This window comes from Hypomesus transpacificus, chromosome 2 (genome assembly GCF_021917145.1).
Source record: "Hypomesus transpacificus isolate Combined female chromosome 2, fHypTra1, whole genome shotgun sequence".
NCBI lineage: Eukaryota > Metazoa > Chordata > Actinopteri > Osmeriformes > Osmeridae > Hypomesus > Hypomesus transpacificus.
The window spans coordinates 16,799,963-16,821,484 of record NC_061061.1 but is presented as its reverse complement, the minus strand read 5'-3'; the positions used below and the strand labels follow the sequence as shown (position 1 = coordinate 16,821,484).

The 21,522-nt window shown below is 45.6% G+C and overlaps 1 protein-coding gene across 1 annotated transcript; it reads left to right on the top strand.

Annotated features, from left to right (window-relative positions):
* The first annotated feature begins 1,798 nt into the window (after positions 1-1,798).
* Positions 1,799-18,951, top strand: efhd2 (EF-hand domain family, member D2). Its single transcript, XM_047034509.1, has 4 exons — positions 1,799-2,414; positions 14,965-15,112; positions 15,381-15,515; positions 15,692-18,951. The coding sequence occupies exons 1-4, from the start codon at positions 2,134-2,136 to the stop codon at positions 15,821-15,823; spliced, it is 696 nt and encodes a 231-aa protein (XP_046890465.1). The 5' UTR covers positions 1,799-2,133; the 3' UTR covers positions 15,824-18,951.
* Positions 18,952-21,522: the final 2,571 nt, after the last annotated feature.

Genomic DNA, 21,522 nt, shown 5'->3' with positions numbered 1-21,522 from the left:
TGCAGTAATTATGAGTTGCAGAGACAGGCTACAGGCAGGGGAATGTCCTCAGTAATTACTGCTCCTCATACAGACTTTCTGAATGGACAGAAACAGATAATTGACATTCTGAAGATGGCAGTTTGTGATTAGTCTTTTTGTTATCAGGCAGAAACCCTGTCTGCCATGGCTTGGTACACAGCTGCCACACCTGGCAGTTGGCTCCATCACTGCTGCCTTTACCTCGCGGCTCTCAAAACTGATTTCTGGTCTTTTTAAATTTTTAACCCAAATGTATTTGTATTGCTTGGGGTTATGTATCATTGTCTGTGCAAGCATAATTTTGATGTTTTTTGGTTTGTGAAAACATGGTTTGGTTTATCACTCGTCTGCAACCTGTTTTTGTAAATCAGTTTTAAAATGACTTAAATACGCTGAAATATAAACTGTAAATCAAATATATGGCAGTATGTGCCCCCTTGTATTGTTCTATTTTTCATATAGGCTGCACACGAGAGGGATTTTGATGTCTAGATACAAAGCTCTTTGATCCGTCCTCCCAACTCCCCCGCCCCTTCGTTCTGCTGCGAATTGGCCGTTTTCGCCGGTCTCTCCATATATGGTGTGACTCAGGTGGTGTGGGCGTCACTGGCAGAGCACGTGGGAGATGAGTCAGAGGGAATCAAACCACCCACACACACTGCGCTGTGAATGACTGAGTCACTGTCACTGGAAATCACACTGTACGGCGTGTCACACTGTACTTGACTCAGCACGGTTTTGCCAACCTGCATTCCAGAATTTATTGTCGGCAGAACAATATACCCGGACTCAGCCCCTTTTAAAATTGTACGGTTGACTCCCCTTACTGGTGGACGTCCGTTAGAATTCAAGATCAGTACTTTAAAGAGAGTTCATAAATATTGATTGATTTGGACACGGGCCTAGGCTACATACAAAATTCAAATCATGAGACTATAGCTGGGTTTACTTGTAGGGTTTTGTGCAAATGAATCTCGAAGTAGCCCTACTACTGCGCAAAAAGAGCCAAGAGAAGTTGTTGTGGTCGACGCCAATTACTGTAGCCTTCATTTTCTCTTGGCAGACAGACTGGAATGTAAAACTCGAAATGTACGCTCGTTCAGCGTAAGTGACCGTTGTTTGGAATCAGTAATCTCACTCAGATTTACTGGCTATCACAACATATCACTTTGGGTTATAACATTAACAGCGGCATAAATTCAGTGTGTGTGTTTATGACCCAAGCAGTTTGTCAGGGAAATTTGGGAACCAGCCAATAAAGTTTCGACCACAGTGCAGAGATGCAAAGCAGCCGTTGCTATATCCACGTTGAAAGCCAAATACAGAGAAGATAACGGACTACTAGGCTTTGTTGTAATATAACCTGATGTAGGCCTAGTCTGTGTGACGCTAATGTCAGCAGGTGCACTCTGCAGACAATTACAGGCAAATTGACAGGTGTGTGAAATGAAATAGCCTAGCCTACACGATACAGTCTGATTTTGTGTCAGAGTGCAGGCTTACTGTGTACATAATCGTTTAACAGAACCAATTATAATATTTTTCCAACCTAGATTAATTCGATTTATTTAACTTGTTTACTTGTCTACCTCATAACGTTATTCATATTGCCCAATTAATGTGGGAAATAAAGGAAAATATAGTATGTGAATTGCAAAGTCTGACCCATATTTGAAGCATTTGCAATAGGCTAACCATACAGTACCCACTGTTTGATGACGTCGAACCATAAGACTGGTGTTTGACCACCACTCGCGTCCCTTTAAAAGGCGGGGTGACTTCAGAATGTTACGTAGACAAGCTAATGAACCACGCAGAGTAGTTACACAGTAGAGATATTCGTGCGTTCCACAGTCACTGGACCTGCTGAAGTCTAGGCTACATACATTTGCGCTCTATTTCTGTTTGTAAGTGGATTCTGGTCTGACTGGCATTTTTGTCCGGTGGATAATTCGGATTTTGGAATCTCAACGCTAGTTGCATAGAAATAAATACATCTGCGCACTGACGGATGCTTATGGACCACAGTTATTGCCGTTGTGTATGCGCTCACGCTATTTTATTTGGCTTGTAGATAGGTAGCCTGCGTTTTCCTTTAAAATCAACTTTAACATGGCCACAGACGAGCTGTCATCGAAACTCAGCCGTCGGCTGCAGATAGAGGACGGGGCGGAGGAGCCGGTGGCCGTTGATTGTACACACGAGAATGGAGCGGAGAAACCGAGCACGGCAAGCGCGGACTCCGAGTTGGGAGCTAAGCTTCAGCGGCGGGGAGAACTGAATGACGGAGTGGGCGAGCACCATCAGCCTAGCATGAAGGTCTTCAACCCTTACACCGAGTTCAAGGAATTCTCCAGGAAGCAGATCAAAGATATGGAGAAGATGTTTAAACAGTGAGTGCACGCATACATCCATCACGCTGCTTTTAATGTCAGCTGATGGCATACCTCCTTGGTTCATCCTGGCTTCAGGCATGTCATCCTTCAACCGCCTCTTAGAATTTCAACCTCGTTAGTTGGCGTTTCAGCATGTGTTCTGGAGAGATGAGTAGAAGGGGCTGGTCAGGCCTCGATAGTCTAAAGACTTGTACTCGAGATGACAGGAAATCACGTCATTGCACTACAGTAAATATGTGATATGTATTTATAGCCCTCTTGGCTATGAGCTCTTGAAGTCTTCAGTAGTGAACAGAAGTGAACATAGCTTATCAGTGTTGCCCAGCCCCACCCAACAAGCCCACCCCTCTCTTCCATTTCTCTTCTTGTCTGACCTCTTCATCTTTCACACTGTACTTGAATGATGCAGTAGTTTTAGACAAAGCATGTTCTTTAACTTGCTCTCTGTGAAACCTGTATTGACTTGCAATCTTACACAACCTACCCCATTGTAGCGGTTCAGTGGCTGTCTTTTTCTGTCTTCCTCTTTCAATTCACCCCAACTGCCTACACAAGAGGTCCTGACTCATCTCAAGTCCTTTTCAGCTCACACTGTTGCAGTGTGGATACTGTTGTGGCCGTGCCAATCATGTCCGACTAATTCCAACTGAACAAAACACAAATGTCCAGCAGAGAGCTGAAATGCAGGGGCCCGAGGGAGAGGAGGGGTCTCTGTCAAAGCCATCCCGGGGTCGTTGCCCAAAAGGCCCCTGGCGGAGCTGTAGCTGGCAGCACAAGCCTGGTGAAACACACTTTCTGGTTCCAGAGAAGAAGCACTCAGGGAGTAGGGTGTTGGGTGGCTGGGGGTGGCTGGGGGTGCCTGGGGGGGCCTGGGCGGGCTGGGGGGGCCTGGGCGGGCTGGGGGGGCTGGGGGTGCCTGGGCGGGCTGGGGGGGCCTGAGGTGGCTGGGGGTGCCTGGGCGGGCTGGGGGGGCCTGGGCGGGCTGGGGGGGCCTGGGGTAAGGCGGGACATCCCAGCCTCCTTGGTGAGTTCTGCTTCCCCATGCCGCCTCTCTAAACACAGAGAGTCTTTGTCGAGTGAGCAACTGCTAAGAGACTTGAGTACCGAAATGGAACAATTGCGTTCATTATACCTCTGGGCGTTTCTGTATTCATTTTAGATTTGTTTCTAATATCGTAGACTTGTGAATTTAGTGGAGCATGTGTGATCTCATGGGATACGTCTTGTTTTCAGGTGCACATGAAACCTTTCCACTTCTAGTCCTTGATTGTCTACTGCACTCATTATATGGGCATTTTTTTATCGCGTTGGATAAAAACTTCTGATAAAATGTAAAGACGAAATGCCTGCTCCTCATTTCCCTTCACACCTTCCCTGGAAAGCATTGTCTTCAAAACAGGTTTTTAGCGTGTGTCACAGCCTCAACCACACATACCTGTCCTGGCAGAAAGTCCTCAAGTTTGAGGCATCAACCTGCTAGCCTTGTGTACAGTACACCTTAATATAGTCTTCTTTGCAGCCACCATTGAGCAGTTGTCAGATTCTGTAGGATTTCCTGTCATCATCTTGTGTGTGTGGGATCTCTAATCAATAGCATGTCTGCCATACACTGTCTGTTGTCAGTGTGGACAAGGTTGCTGAAAATAGTATGTGATTGTCACAGTTTTTATATATTTTCTAACGGCACCCCTGGTCTGCATTCTGCACTATTGTACTAGGCATGAAGGACCGCATAAACAAGCCACATGCGTTGGAGTTTGCGATGGCAAGTTGCAAGGGCCTTTTATAAAAACCTCAGGCTTTAACATGATAGCCTACGGTCCAGTTCCTTTCTAAAACCTCAGAAGTTGACTGTGTATCGTCTGAAGCAAGGTTGACAGTACCTGCGCTTGACTGACACAAAGGCTCTTTGTGTTCCAATACGCTCAGTACGTCTGACTGTAAAACCTACTTTCATTCATCGAGCCGTCTGTGCAATAAACATTGTCTTCATTAGTCACAACCATAATTACACCCTTTAAAAAATGGTTCCTGTCACATTTATTGTCCTTGAAGATGATTAACTATCCTTAATCCTTTATTACAAAGTATAAATTATATGATAACATGTATACAAATGCATACATAATTAAATTATAAATTCTTATTTTATATGACGACCTGACTAGTTTATCATGTAAGTGTACACAAAGCCTTTGTCATTAGTATGCAGTCCAGGCACACCTCCTGTGTTCTTTACAACCTAGCCTACAGCGTTGTAAGACAGGTGATTTATATCGGGTCTTCTCTTTCATCTCTGTCTCATAAAATGGCTGTGTTTTCCTATAGCCTTAGGTCACCATTGGAGACGGAAAAGACATCCCTGACTGTTGTTGCAAAACCGACTCCGAGAGCTTTCAACAAAACAAAGCTTATCTTTCTCTCACTATCAGGTGAAGGCAACACCCTGGATTGTATGTCTACTGTAGAAAAACACATAATTGTCGACCGTAATTGTGCACTGTGTGATAGCTGACCAAACCATGTGCTTCTTGATCCATGGCTTGCTGTCATATTAAGTACAGTGTGGGAATTCTTGGAGAACCTCTTACTGGTTTTGTTCATGGCACTAGTTGGCATGGTTAACGTAATTATTGTTGTCTTCGATAGGCTTTTACGGGAATGACCCGTCACTTCCACATACCTCCTCTACCATGCACACACACACACCCACACACACACACACACCCACACACACACACACTCCACTGTAACTTGATGCACCATAGCTCACGCAGCGTCTCGTTGTCTTGATACTGCACGGCAACCACTGCACGGCAACCAGTGCAGCTAATCAGCTCCACAGGTCAAAGTGCAGTCCTTACCACTCGACCTGCTAGCCTCTGCTAGGCCTCAGCCCAGCCCATAGCCCCTGCTCCCCCTCTCCCTCCCACATCCTTCATCGGTGGGGGATTACCAGGGTGAGGCTAGGCCATCCGCTAGCGAGATAGCATAAGCTCTCTGTCCAGCAGAGGAGATAAAGGCAGACAAGGAGCGTGCAGAGCGACACGAGGCAGACGAAACATGAGGCAGGCGAGTTTGCTAGACTGGTCTGGTTGATAAGGGATGGGGATGAAGTTGGCGTGTGGTAAACAGTGCTACATGCTAGACTAGCTGTGTACTACTATAGCATACAGAGGACGCTGAGGGGTAAAGTCAACGTTTTGATTAGTCAAGTTTCTGTGGAGGAGGGAGTGTCAGAGATGACTAACTGACAACACGTCACACCCTGAAAGGAGAAGCTAGGTAAACATCCATTTTCCTGTAAGGTCACTGGACTGTGTGGCCATAACCGCCGTAAAACTAATTGGGTCATAGTGAAGCTGAAGGTACGCTTACTGTACAGATGACTGTCCACATGAAATTGTTATTAATTTAGTAGGCGCTTTCATCCAAAGCAATGCGCAAATGCCGCATGTAACAAGTACAGCAGGTGTTTAAGAATCTACATTTTAGAGTTCTGACAGTTTCATTGGTCAGAGTCAAGGAAGAGTCTGCCTACGAATGCAACCATCTTTCATTGAGCTGTCGTTATTGGACAGTCTCTCATGCTGGATCAGAGCACACGCCCTCCAATGACTCTGTTTAATGACCCTTAGTGCTGGCAGTAGATCTTTCGCTCCTTTTCTTCCTAGGGAGACTTCTGTCACAAGGGATTTCATATAACTGACAGTGACGTCAACTTCAGGGCTGTATAATGGGGTTCTGTCCCCTGCTGGGGCCACATATGAGACAGACTGGCTTACTGGCTTTTCTGGGGGGCTACTGGCTGGTGGGATCCCCTTACCCCTTATAATGAGGTTAGATGAAAGAGATTAGATGATTAGCCTGTCCGCTACCTAATATGGTTACTTCATGTATGATATCTCTTCACCATAATCCCCCCCCCCCCCCCCCCCCCCCCCCCCCCCCCCCCCCCCCCGCCACCACACACAGTAACATGTACCTGAAATCTTTGTTCGTGGCACAAATGCCTTCTAACAACAACAACATTATCATGGTGGCCAGGTCTGCATAAGCCCATAGCCTCTCCACGGCCAAGAAATGTAAATCATTTTCCCACACTTATGTGTTCCCACCCTGCCCCTCTCTCCCACCAAACACACACACATACAGCCCACTGCTCCCCTGACTCCCCCAAGCCCGGCTAGCACCATGCTACCACAGTTAAAAATATCCACTCTCTCAATTTGTCTCGTTGGGCTGATCCAATCGCAATGCTTAAGAGCAACCGATTAGTCACCTGGTCCCTAATCCCATCCATCCAGGAGAGGAATGCACCATTCCTAGTTATCGTCCAAACAAACGTAGATCTCACTCCGGTGTCTCAAATGGACTCTCCCGTGAACAAGTCACAGCTTTGAGGGCAGCGCCTCTCGCCGAGGGTTACAGAACCAGGAACTGCTCCGTCAAACAGCCTTCTGATTGGTGGTCAGACATGTCCTGTTGTAAAATCTCTGGAAGGTTGAATTTGTGTGTAAGAGCTGGTCTTGGGTCAGTTATTTCCCTCGTCTTTAATTCAACCCACAGCCCTTATCAACTGAATGAGAAACCTGCCCTGGAAACCTGCCCTGGAACACTGAAATAGAATGCAACTGTCAAAGTCCACGTTTCAAAGTCAGTCTTATGAACCCTTAGGAATTACATGTTATTTTTACTTAGGCTAATGATCAACCGCTATCCATGGACTGTTTGTATTGCCTGGGGATCACTCAGTCCACCATTACACATCCTGTAAAGAGCATCTGAGGCCAAAATGAGTTATCTATTACCTGAGTAAATGGGTCTCAATGTCTTTTGATATAATTCCTTTCGAAGTGCAAAGCTAGCTTGCAAGCTTCTTCTCATCTGTACGAAATCACATCAAGGGGTTTTCAAGCCTGTTCTGCATGGACAGGGAATGGATTACAGGGCATAGAGAGACAAAAGCACCATGAAAATCAATACGGCACCGCCCCAGGTAAAGATCAGAGAGTACAGGTTAGACTTCCCCCTGATCCTGTAGATCTCGGCAGGATATCTCCACCTACAGTAGCTGCCTTACTGGGATTGACTTACATTCTTAATGGATAATTTAGGCTATTTACCTTCTCTGTTTTTAAGATCTGGCTTTGCTTGTCTGATAGGAGGATTTGGGCAACTTTTAGGTGACGATCGAAACAGAAAGGACTTGATTGGAGAGCCATCTAGGTCAACACTTCAGACCAGAAAGACCACTTGCTCCGATGCTGTGTTTGCTTGCAGCTCCATTTCACCCCATCATGTCACACTAGACTGGAGCCAGGCTGAGGGAAGGCCTGTTTCACTCCGGCTCCCTTCAGAAGCAGCTGCTGTGCGGAGGCCAAAGCAGAGCCCCTCAGTTTCCCACGGCCTTGACCCATCCCACAAGACCCCCTCCCCCCCTCCTGCACCCGAAGCCCGGGTTCCCATCCAGCACTTGCACTCCCTTGTCTTGTCATGGGAGTCCCCACAGAGAGCCGTGTGGGGGGGACTCTGCTCTGACGTCTGTTTCCCATAACATGTACTTGCCCTATAGTAAGACTTCTAGCCAAATGCAAGTTTATTCTCTCTGTGTCCTGTGTGAGAGGTGGCGACCTAACCCTAACCCTAACCCTAACCCTTCTCTTGTCATGGGAGTCCCCACAGAGAGCCGTGTGGGGGGGACTCTGCTCTGACGTCTGTTTCCGAGGCATCCGGTTCAACCTCGGGTGAGAAGCAACAAAAGGGAGGTTTCGGTGTCTTGTCATCGAGCGGATCTCATCCCAAGTGTACAGCGGGGTGTCTTTCGGGGGATGGTGTCTTGGGATAGCGCGATGATGATGTCGTGTGGAGAGCTGAAAGCTTGTCTGTGTGTTGGCATGTGGAGCTCACGGCCTACTTGGCAGCCTCAGGACTGAGCACTAGAGGAACGTCGGGGCTCTGTCAACTGGGCTCTTTCACTAGGTCACATAAAGACGGTCCCCTCACAGTTCAGCCGTTCGCTTACTCGTGTATGTTTTAATACAATTAAATACATTTTCGTCAACTTGTCAGTTTCCTTCTGCTGTTGTTGATTATCCTCAGTTGGTGGAGCTTTAGAGCAGTGGTTTGTGCTTTGTGTTGATAATCTCTAGCAGGTCTGGAGGCTTTAAGGTTCGCTATGTTTTGCTTGTTATGTTTGTTTACAGCAGCCAGTCGCATGACAAATGAAATCTGCTTCCCAAGTGATGTCATCTCCTCACACAATGTCTTGAGCTACATGCTATTATTCATTATTCTGCCATAACGTCGCCCTCCTTCCCCCCCTTCTCTGTCACTCACACTCTCACACACTTCCAACCTCCTTACTTCATCTCTCTGTGACAACCCTCATTCTCATTCACTCAGTGCGTCTGATCAGTTGGTCGCGTAACGCGTCGCGTGCGCAGGCTGTCATAACCGTGCTAGTGTACAGTAGCACGTTTTTCGATCAGGGCTTTCCCCATGCCCGGGCCTGCTCCGGTTATCTGTTGCCTAGCAACAGGGCTTAAGCCCCGGGGGCGCGAGGAGATTGGCTGGGGAAAGAGGGCGTGGCCAGGACGATTGTGGGTAGTAAGCCACGCTTGAGTGTTGCACTCAGAGGGAATGGATGAACACTTACAGTGTTAAGGGAAGCCTGGATCTGCAAAGCCTGAATCTGTGGATTCATATTTTAGTGTTGGTCGTTTCTTTTGTATGCATAGTTGCCACTGCTACTGTTGGCGAGTCACAGTAGGCTCTAGAGAGCGCGTGGCCTAGTTTGACTGAGTACAGAGGTCGTCCTTTACTATCTAGGCTGCCTAACTGTGATCTTCATTTTTATGGAAATTTCTCTTCGCAACTCGGCGCTCCAAGCAATGTACATGCTGTACAACTGCATAGTCAGATGGCTGAGTGGTTAGGGAATCGGGCTAGTAATCTGAAGGTCGCCAGTTCGAATCCCGGCCGAGCCTAATGACGTTGTGTCCTTGGGCAAGGCACTTCACCCTACTTGCCTCGGGGGAGCGTCTGCTAAATTGCTAAATGTAAATGTAACTGAGTTGCATCGTTAGAATTTGACTTCACATACGTTTTGTTTGTGCATGGATGACATTGACAGTCAGTTAAATATGCCTGCATTTGAATACTTTTTTTTTTCTTCTTCTTTTCTGTAAGGCTTAATGAAGTCGTCGGGAAGTTTTATATCCAGCACAATACTGGGTGGTTTGTTAAACCTAAACAAGCATGGGTTCAAGTGGAGTTTTACACAATGTGTTACTGTTGAGCTTCATTTAGAATTTAGGCCACCATAGCCAAGCCCTAGAATAACTAGCAGACACCTAAATCAGACATACTGAACTCTGCAGGATATTTCCACTGACGCAAAATGAACTCAGAAAGAGTTCTTAAACGACACAACGACATAGGGGGGGGGGGAAAGGTTATTTAACAACGCAAACAACATCTTAAATTTGATAATCTACCCCCATGTCTGAAGCCGATCCTTATTTACAGCAGAGCTTGTTGTAGCTTGTCAGGGTTTTACCTAGAAAGCTCTCCATGGCTCACCTCTCGATGAACTATCCAAAGTTGGGTTTTGTTTAGAGTTTTGGACTGCATAGCTGTCAAAGCTACCTTTGTGCCAAATGTGGTTATTTATTTTTAGAAAAAAAAAACTAGGTGCTGAGAACTCCCAAGTATCCGTCTGAACCATCGCAACGGCTCAATGTCGAGTGCGTGGATGTGGTATCTCTGGATGGTCTCTCTCTGTGACTGGCTCAGCTGTCAGATCTCCCTCAGACAGAGGGGAGCAGCCTTGTAAGACAGCAGCCAGACCTGATTACCGTGGGCTCCCTGACAGCCCATCTGCCCCACACAGCTGGGACAAGACCCCCCCCACCCCACACACACACACACACACACACACACACACACACACCCTTAACACTGCTCATTAGCGCTGCTGACACAAACACACACACACATTTAATTCCAGACATGCACACACTTCACATGGGGTTGCCACACACGTGTCCTTCCAAAACACGCTTCAATATACCTCATCATTTATTCATACGGTACCGTGTGTGCCTGTGTGTGCGTGTAATATTCCCCTCTAAGTCAAACAGGTGAATGTTTGTTCCATGATCTAAATGATTGAATGATTTTATGTGTTAAGTCCCAGAATGTAAGGACAGGAGAGGGTTGTAAGTGTGTCAAGCGCATAGCAGGCTTTTCCCTTTTAACTGTCTTCCAGTCATGGACCTGTGTTTGTTCTGTGTGTACAGGAGCCAGAGCCAGTCTGACATGTTGATCTCATACCACATGCTGTAAACTATCTGGTTTAGTATTATTTATTTTTTCTCTCAAATTCTTCATATCTCTGCTTTTGTATATACAGTTGTGAGTCTACCAAGGCAGTATTTTGGTCTATTGTGTATGTGACTTGAGGAGAACTGGAATGTAGAGACAACGAATGACTGCACTGAACTAACTAAGATGAAACCCAAAGGCTTTTTGAACTTGATCCTTAATTTTCATCCATGTCTAGTTTTGAGTCTCTTGAGATATGTTGGTGAGCCTGTTTTTACCCCGGTTCAGCAATGGATCCTGTTCTTACCAAATACGGAGATTATTTCACCTCCTGCCTCTATGGATGCCAGAAAAATCTCTGAGGAAGTTTTGTCAATTTGCACTTCCTTATGACTAGGAACAAGTCATGACCAAAATGGCAGATCATTACTATATTTCAATAAGTTCGGACAAGGTTTGACATGCAGCTGGAAAGTGTTGCAGACATCAGCAAAAAGGAGAGCTTTGCTACCTGGTCAGAGACTATATTAAACTTGTCTGGCTGTGTGTATGCTTGCACAGGCAAAAAGCCCTGTTCCAAGTTCTATTTGAAGAAGTAGTTGAATGGGCTGAAGTTCAGACGATATTGAGATCTCCTGTTGACCTTAGTCCCCATAGGGAAAAGAACTCCACATCCCATCTGAAGTCAGGGAAAGTCCATCCCTTGTTTTTGTTACCCTAAAATAACAAGTTTCACAGCTTGGCTGCTCAGCACTGAAATTTGCCTTCGAAAGCACGCTGGTCAAAGCACCTTCCCATCGGTTGTTTGTGTACCTAGATCCTAACGTGTTGTATGAATCATCGTTAGCCTAAAACTGGGCTCTCGTCTAGACATAAACATTCCGCCTGCCAAGCATTGGCATGAAAGGAAATCAGGAATTTGTGCATGTCTCTTCAGCAAAGCTGTCGGAGGTTTGGACACGTGCTATAAACCCTCTCTCTCAGCCTGACGATGTCATATCCTTGCTGGGCTGGGGTACCGGTCACTGGAGGGAAGCTTTCTAAGTGAGTGTTTACGTTTAGCAGGGGCCACTCTTCACGGAGTAACAGAATGTGCTGAATGCTTCCTGTGTCGTGAAGATTGTCCAGATAGGAGGGGAGGGAGAATGGAGAAAAATGTTAACATGAGCGAGGGTCTATGAGGTAAAAGGGCCCAGATGAAGACAGACAAATGACAGGAAACCATGCCCTCTGCTTAAAAAAAAAAAAAAAAAAAAAGCCTTTACAGGATCCATTTTGAAACATCTTCCGGGTTGTGAGACCTAATCTGGACATCCGGAGATCTAATTCAACACAACATTGGTGCTCTCCCGCTAGCTTGTCACAGTGCCGGTCTATGAGCAGTCAGGAACACACATTGATCGGCTCCCCTCGGATTCTGACCTCATTTAGATTGGCCAAAAAATGGAGCTGAGAAAGATGACAGGTTTCACTGAACTATCTCTGTTTCAGACGGTTTGTGTTCTTTCTCCGTCTTTCATAACCCTTAGACTGAGTCATTATACCCTGCAAGTTCTACTGCAACATACATTCCCATTCCGGTAACCACCCTATTGGTTAACCACTGAAATGTATTCGAAATCCAATACAAAAGTGTAGTCTAAACCTTAGAAATACCAAGCCACAACCCTGGCTTCAGGTGCTCATCATCCATCAGTGTGTAAGCCTTTGCAGTTGCTAACATGAAGTTAAGCAAGCAAAGGTTAAGTAAGAAAAAAATCAATAAAGAAAAGTTGTATTTTAATCAAAGTTTTCTGTTTGATAAGTCTGGGACATGTCACCAGTACTGAATGTGGGAGATACAACTGTGTCTGATTGGTCTCTGTTTTACTCTCTGTCTCTGATTGGTCTTTTTTTTTCCCCCCCTTATAAGTACGTGCTGGCACGGCTACTGCTGCATTGTGGGCATGAATCTAACAATGGATGAAAAGAGGTTTAGTTTGCCAAAAAGAGAGATACAGCAGCTCCTAAATTACTATTCTGGATGTGTAGTTAGTGGGTTTGGAGAGCTATATAGGGGGGAGGTGTGTGAGAGAGAGAAAGAGAAAAGAAATCTGCAAGTGTGACTGTTTGCGAGGGCCTCACCCCAGACCGCCATGGTCCACAATAAAAGGTACCCGTTGCCATGACTACCGTTGCCGTTGGAGAGCAAGGGAGTGGAGAAAGTGGAAGTGGTTGCAGACACAATGGGGCGAACAGGAAGCAGGCCCTTTTGGTTGGTCACAGTACTTCCTCATTCATGAGTGGGCTGGTATTCTCTGGTTCCTTCTGAGTTTCATTCCCTTGTTCAGGTGCATTTACCAGTACTGTCATCATTTCCACGACACCACACCACACCGACACACACTCCCGCGCACACACACACCTTGGTCAACCTTGTGTGCCTCACACTCCCCTCATACACACCAACACACACTCACACACAGCTCCACTCTGCCTTGGCAGGAGCCCAGAGTCACCCTAGCTGGACCCAGACCCCCCTCCCCCGTGTCCCCCGTGTGTCCTGGGGCCTGTGTGTCCTGGGCCCTGTCCGTGAGCGGGGCCCTGTCCGTGAGCGGGGCCCTGTCCGTGAGCGGGGCCCTGTCCATGCCAGCTTGCCTGCCCAGATAAACACTCTGCCGGCTCCCATTGGACCGGGGATAACTCCCTCCTTTGTCTTGCTGCCTGGCTCAGGACACTTTCACTCATGCTCAGTCCACTTCACTTCTTTTCCCTCTCTCTCTTTGTCTCTAAACGAACTCCGCCCTCATACTGACTGACTTATCGCCCACATTTTCTCTTATAACTCTTTAAATCAAACTTTAAAAAAAAAAAATTACTCACTTTCTGGAAGGAAGTTGATGTGCTCATCATTTTAGGAAACCACGTCTGTCTGAGTCTTGCAGCAGTATGACTTATCCCTCATCTATTTCCTCATCAGCCTTTGCTCTGGTCTGACGCAGCCCTTGGTAGAAAGGCCAGGGGTCACGGTGATGCATGTTCAGGCCAGGATGAGGGGGGCTGCAGGTGTTTGTTTTATGGCTTTGCAGGAAAGTGGTGGGTGGGTGTATGACAGAAAATAATGCTTTATTTGCGTAGATCAAATTCAACACTTTTTCGCATTGCTCAGACCACTACCTCCCCCACCTTGGTCAACTGTGTATGTGTGTGTGTTGCCTCTGGCAGTGTGACAGACTGCTGTGTATGTGTGTGTGTTGCCTCTGGCAGTGTGACAGACTGCTGTGTGTGTGTGTGTGTGTTGCTTCTGCCAACCGTGCTGAAGGCACACCATGTCTCCTTCTTACCAATCTACAAAAATCCTCTCTCTCTTGCTTGCTCTTTCTCTCTCCCTCGCTTGCTCTTTCTCCCCCCCTTCTCCCTCGCTCACTCTTTCTCTCTTGCTTTTCTCTCTGCCCTGGAGTGGACTGTAGCATGACTGTGACGCTCAAACTTGACCTCAGCAGTCCTCCAAACGAATACTAGTCTCACTGATTTGGATACATCTGGCTGGCCGCCACCAGCACAGACTCAAGTGTCAGAATGATAACTCCAGCGCCAGTTGAGATATGACCAACCAGCACAGATAAGCTGTGCCCATTCCAGAAACGGGATAATCCTTTCTTCAAGGATTAGTGATATTCAACGAAGAACTTCCTAAAAAAACTGTGTATTATAGCGCTCTCTGGGTAGAGCACGTACCATACGGGCTCAGGGCCCTAACACAGTGTCCCGGGTTCGATTCCAGCTATAGACATTTTGACATGTCTTCCCCTCTCTCCCATACATTTCCTGTCTCTCTGTAACTGTCCCATGAAGCCATAAACATATCTAAAAATAACTCTTGCCATTTAGGTAATGCAAATTGGCTGAATATATGTCACTTGGTAAGAATGGTCGTAACACGTATTGAGAACTACGGATAAGAGAACTTTGCATTATCCTGAGGAAGGAAGCGGCAATATAAGTTAACGAACGAGGGCTTCCTAGTTCTAACTGTACAATCCTTTCACTCCCCTTTGTGGTCACCTGTGGTACTACACCCCAATCCCTAACACCACTCTTGAGAACTATCTACAGTAGAAACAAAGCCGTATAGTGCTCAGATAGTCAACTCTCCCATGTCGCTCGCGTACATGGATCAGTGTTAGGTGTTGAAATTCTAACAGCTAGGCTAACCGTGTGTGTGTGTGTGTGTGTTCAGGTACGACGCTGGGAGGGATGGCTTCATCGACCTGATGGAGCTGAAGCTGATGATGGAGAAGCTGGGTGCGCCTCAGACCCACCTGGGACTGAAGAACATGATCAAGGAGGTGGACGAAGATCTGGATAACAAGCTTAGCTTCAGGGAGGTAAGACTGGGAGGGGAGGAGAGGAGAAGGCCCATACGAGAGGGTCCTGCAGGCGAAGCCATAGCCTGTAGTGTAGAGTGTAGAACTGACAGTCACATTTAGAACTCTAACTGTAGAATGTAGAACGGTAAAATATAGAAATCAAACTTTAGCACAAAGAACTGAAATATATCAGTTTCAGAAACATGCAGCAGGTGTCCAGGATGTATGCTGCATTTACATTCTTACCTCTCTCTCTCTCTCTCCCTCTATTTTTTTCTCCTCTCAGTTCCTGCTGATCTTCCGGAAAGCGGCGGCGGGCGAGTTGCCTGAGGACAGTGGGCTCAGTGTTCTGGCTCGCCTCTCTGAGATCGACGTCTCCACAGAGGGAGTGAAGGGAGCCAAGACCTTCTTTGAAGCCAAAGTGAGTCCACACCCCCGGGGGTCTTTCTGCTACTGGGAAAGTGCCTACCTGCGGCTGTTTACTGGATCAACCTGAAGCTTCAATGGCTCATTTTGTAGTTTGTTTGATTCACCCACAGTCTACTGTTGAAACCCCGTTCTTCGTCTTGCTAAAAGTCCGTACGTATCTTTCCGTAGGTCCAGGCCATCAACGAGGGCAGTCGCTTTGAGGCGGAGATCCGTCAGGAGCAGGAGGAGAAGAAGAAACAGGCAGAGGACAGGAAAGTGAGACAAGCTGCTTTTAAGGAGCTGCAGTCAGCCTTCAAATGACCCGCGACGCCGCCGCTCTCCTCTCTCCCCACAACGCTGCCCCCCACCCCACCTGTCCTCCCCTCCACCTCGCTATCTGCCTGTCAGTTTCATCCATGTCTTTGTGAAAGATCCCACATTTTATTATATGCAAGGCATTTGGGACGAGTCAGGTACTGACTTCAAGCCCTGTGCGGTTAGTCACTGATCTTTAACTCAATGGATTGGAGTGGTCACATGTCGGTTATGTCTACTGTTGGTGGGAATTTTCACCTTGTCACAATGTTGGCACTGTTGTCAGTTAGGTACTGTATTTGTGTGTTAAAAAAAAAAAAAAAATATTCAGACAACCCATTCTTTTAAATACTTTCTAGTGATGTAATTCTAGTTTGAGGTGTAGTTGTTCAGGGAGGGAAAACATATCCAATCCATTGTGTTGCTATCAGTGGCACAAGCACTCACTAGGCCCACTGTACATGATGTCATTTCCTGTAGGAAGTCGGAAACGCTCTCAAAGACATGCAAATCACTGTACCCTGGCAGTGCCCTGAAACCTCACCTGCCAGTGCAGCATTACCTTGTTTGAGAGGGAAAACATACATACAGGTGCACATTGTTTTCACTTGGCACGCAATCCCATTCTAACGTAGATTAGCTAAATGTTCAACATGTAACGTTTAAAGCCTAATATAGTTCTATATTTGTAATGTGGGCGGGGGGGAGGGGGGAGGGGGGAGTGTGGCTTGGTTATGGGCATGGAGGTCTTTGCATGCATGGTGGTGGTATTTTTTTGAACAGTGTGTTTTGCATGGACACTGAAGGTCTGACAATCTTAACGCCACAAAATGGTTCCCACGCTTGTGATCTGTCTTCTACCTAAACTACTGACCCACAATGCCATCCCTGGCTTGCTCCTATGAAAGAATCAGACATCTTTAGTCTGATTATTACCTTGCTACTATTGCTTGTCAAAATATTTACATATCTATCTTATGCAAAGTATGGTTGTGGTGGGTATAGTTGACATTAAAACCTTTCTTGATCTGAACTTGATCTTGAACTTTGATACTGTACTTACGCTCTGCTACTTCACATGCTAGTTCTAGTGTAGAACCACAACACAATGTGAATTATCTCCAAAATGTCTGTTTGGATCCAAAATGGTTACTACTGTGTGTCTTTAATCTCGGGCTAGACGGCAAGTGCTTAGAATCAGGAAGTCTTGGGGAACTAACTGTTGTACCACTGGAACTCTGAACGATGGTTCTTGTTGTGTGGCGTGGTGGGAGGAGTTTGGCTGGGGTGGTTGTCTAGGTATTAAAGGACCCCTGTATTTGCTGCTTCCGGTTTAAATTAGGTTTCCTCGAATAGTTGTACTGTAGCTTTAAAAGTTCGTCATTGCTGTTTCATTGGTTTCGGGGGAACTCATCCATCGCTCATTAGTTCTGTTCAATCCTTTTCAAGACCGGAACCACCACACACAGGGTTAGAGAATGGCAGTCGGTGAATCCATAACGCTGATGCAAAATGTAGTTTAACCCCTGCTTGGTTCCCCTGTGTTAATTTGGAGCAAATGGAAATAATTTGAAGGTCCAGATACGCTGTGTGGTTTTAGCTGCTTTAACTCAAGCAGACCTAATAGGTTGTAGTCACGATTTAAACTAGTTTTAGAGAGTGACCTTATCTAGAGAATCCTTTAGGTATGATTTAATTTGACATCATAGAATGGCTTTATGATACTAATTTAACCAGCTCACTCAGTATCTGATTTATAATAAGGAGCAGAAGGTACAAAGTTTACCGTAAGACCTGCTTCTATAAAATGCATTTTAATTGAAATTTGCTCCATGGCCTGCAGAATAGGAGTACAATATCAAATGAGGGAAACTGTTGTTTTAAACATTAGATTTCAGCATTTGTGAGCTTCCGATCTTGTGTTCTAGACGGTATTATCAGCTGAAGACTTGGCAGCAAATCACAGCACAATTCAACTGAGCTTGTGTATAAAGAATATAATATTTTTTCATGATAATAGAATTTAAAATGCTTTTAGTTTTGTATGGTGTAGGGTTCTGTGAAATGTTCTGCATACTTATGGGTGTTGTCCACAAGCTGGTCTCCTGGTTTAAAAAAAGAAAAAAGGGGAAGAAGAAAAAAGCACCCCCACTGGTTAGTCAACTTCCTGGTGATAGGTGATTGGCCAGTTCTTATTCTGTGTTTAATTATAAAGAACTAGACATTGCTTTCCTTATGTGATTTGGAGACTAGTTTATGAACAGTAATTTGCGTCAAAATGTCCTTTGGATTTGTTATATTCTAAACCTTTCTTGGTTCTGACCTTTGACATGCAATTTATTCCATGTTAGCATACTGATCCAATACAAATCACTGACTTTGTTGGAGTTTGGGTGCATATTCTCAATTTAGGGACCAGGGTCACTTCATTCCTCACTTTCTCGTTTCCTTTTTTTGTCTCCCATGTGTATATTCTCCTCCATCTTGTCTTCATTCCTGCGGTGACATTGTGCCAAAAAAAATGCTGATCCTGTGTCCCTTTTATTCCACTGCTAGTCACATAAATGTTGAATGGATAACATTCTAGGACCTTTATGATTTACAGTAGTGTGATAGAAGTCATGCTCAGGGTACAATACAGTAATACTAAAATGTTGTTAATGTTTCAATGTTAGATACATTAAACAAGTTGGACATCATTATGCATTATAGTATGAATTCATTGCCAAGGCGAAGTTTTAAATCCACGTTCAATCAGGGTTTATTTTGCAAATGGGATTTGCTTCACAAGATTTGTGGAACTAGTCTCAGTTTAAGAACGTTTCACTGTTAAAGGTTAAGGACAGAACTTTTCCTATTCTGAAGATTTGGCTCTGTTTTGTTTGTGTTATACGTGTTATAACTAAGTCTTCTTTTTTCAAAGTATTTACTTTTTCCACTTCTCCTTTGTGATCTTACTTGCAGGCATTGTCAAAGTCTTGTTTTTACAATGTGTTATGGTAATGTGTTCTTGTAGGCTAACGATGATGAGAAAACAAATGAGACTACTCTATAAAATACATTTTATTTTGATTTTCTTACTAAAATGTATGAGTATTCTTGTGGCAATAAATAAACATTTAATTTGAAGTGTGTTCCTCTGTGTGAGAATAATTATAAGCTTATCCCGGTGTGTTGCTAGCCTAGAGGAGAATGAACCGACAAACGAGCATTTGTCGTTAAATTGTTTTTTCTAAATTTGTGTCAAAAAGCTACAACAGGTCATGTCAGTCAGACAGTATGAATTCACTATACTAATGTAGTGAAGTAGTGCCCCGTGTGGTAGATGTTCAGAATTACATGCACGCAGATTCGTAAATGAGAGTGGCACGTTCGGTCCTCTCAGGTAACGAACAGCTCATCACACTCGGTAGTGTCGCTGCCTGTATCGCTGTCAACCTAGGGAAATGCATTCTGTTTGCAGACAAGGGTTAATACATGAAACGCAGAACAGGTAGGTGGCAATGATTGTTATCCTCCTTGTAAAAAGTATCTTCATAACTTTATAATAACTTATTGTTCTTGTGGTGTTTATGTGAAATTACTCTTATGAAGTCAATTATAATGCTATGAGGGTGTATTTGAATGTAAGTAAATGCGGATAAAGCTAATTATTTTGCATTTAAAAGATGTTCTTTCCAAAACACTTTGTTTAGTCATCATTCAGTAATTGGTACTAAACGGGACTGATGTGTCTGGCGAACAACTGATACTGTTGCAGGGGCGATTCTAGGATCAGACCTTTAGGGGTGCTCAGCCCCCAATGACAATGTGACCTGGATACAGTGCCTCGTGTAAAACCCCCTTTCTAATAAATCCCTAATTTGACTGGATAACAATTAATACAATTATTTATTATTATGCAAAATATTGAATGAATGAAAAAACTAAGGATGTCCCTTTCTTCATGAACTACCAGCATCAAAGGATAATACAAAATACTATTTTATTTTATTATTATAGTTTTTAGGGGTGCTGAGCTGAAATGTAACGGTCTAAAATCGCCATTGTACTGGAGTAATTGTCCTTTGAATTGATAACACTGACTCTGTCGTGATGTGGTGGAAATTATGGTGATCACTGAATACCTGCTGTGAATATAGGCTATAGTTCAGCAATTACCTGCTCCAAACCGTCTGGATTTCGATCTCAGGTATTCGCTCTCTCTTTCCTCTTCTCCCGTTCTATTTCAGCAGTCAGATGACAGTTTTGTTATCGAATCGCTGTCCCCACCGCTGTTTCCCCTGTCCGTAACCACCCGTTTCAATGAGCAATCCACATACCCGGCAGATGATTAATTATACATCCCCACTTTAGGGATACCCTTTCTCCTATCTCTTTCCAGCTACCTCGCTCACTGCCCCTCTTTCATTTCAATCTATCGGTCCTCTCTGCATCCACTTGTCATCACCTATGTCCCCCCTCCCCTCTGCAACCCCCCCCTCCCCACCACGCAGGTTCCCAGCATGCAGCAGGAGCTGTGGCTGAGGGCCCAGTCTCAGGTGCTGTCCTCCATCGTTCCCGTTTGTGCCCTGAGAGCTGCCGCCGCCGCCGCTACCGCCGCCACGCACGACTCCGCCCACAACTCCACACACACCCTGAGAACCGCTGACCCGATCCCCCAGCCCACGATGTCAAAGAGCGGCCCGTCTCCTAGCAACAGTCACCATGCGCCCACCTATCCCCTGCCGCCCCCGAGGACCCCCAACCTCGGCCTCCGGAGCCGGACCCTCAATAGCCCCCATCCACAGAGCTTCCAACATAACCGAGGTCAGAGCACCAGCACAGAGGCCGTGGGATGTGGACATGGATGTCACAAACGCAGATGTTTGTGTGTTGATTCACATTTTAAATTGTGTTCATTTAGCAGGTGCTTGTATCCAAAGTGACATAACATTTTGGGGGGAATGTTACTATGAGTTACATTCATGTAACATCATTGGACCATCATTAAATCTACACTGTGTGTGTGCACGTGCGTGTGCACGTGCGTGTGCACGTCTGTGCGTGTGTGTAAGAACCCTTCTGTGTATGCATGTGCGTTGTGTATGCTTGTGTGTACGTGTGTGTGTTTCCTAGACAACGGAGTCAGAGGGGAGTTCAAGCGCAGCAGCTCTGTGGAGAACCTCCCTGGACAGACCAATCCCCTGAAGAACTCCAGGACACACCAGGAGCTTCATAAAGAGCTGCTGCTGGCCCACAAGAAGTAGGCACCACAGACACGAACACTGAGCACACCCACGACAGGGACACAGCCAATGGAAACAGAGATATAAGCAGCCATAAATATACAACACCTTTCCGGTGTGTTACATATATTGTGTGTAGAATTACTGCACGCTGCATCGATGGAATGAGTGCACTTTACATGAGGAGAGAACAAGTGTGTGTTTTTAATACCTGGAATGACGGTATCATTCTGTGATCCTGGCTTTGTGGAAGGAGAGTATCTGACCATCCTTGAAAAGCACAGCTACATTACCTTTCACCCGAGTCTCTCTTCTCCTGTGCTTGTTTCATCAAAAATGCATGAACGTCTCTCTGGCTGGTGCTCTCACACAGGCTGCAACAGAACACCCTCTTTCTTTCCCTGTGGCGCTCTGCTTCTTTCTGGGCCACTGGGAGCGAGGACCACAGTAAAGCGATATTTACACTGACAATGATTG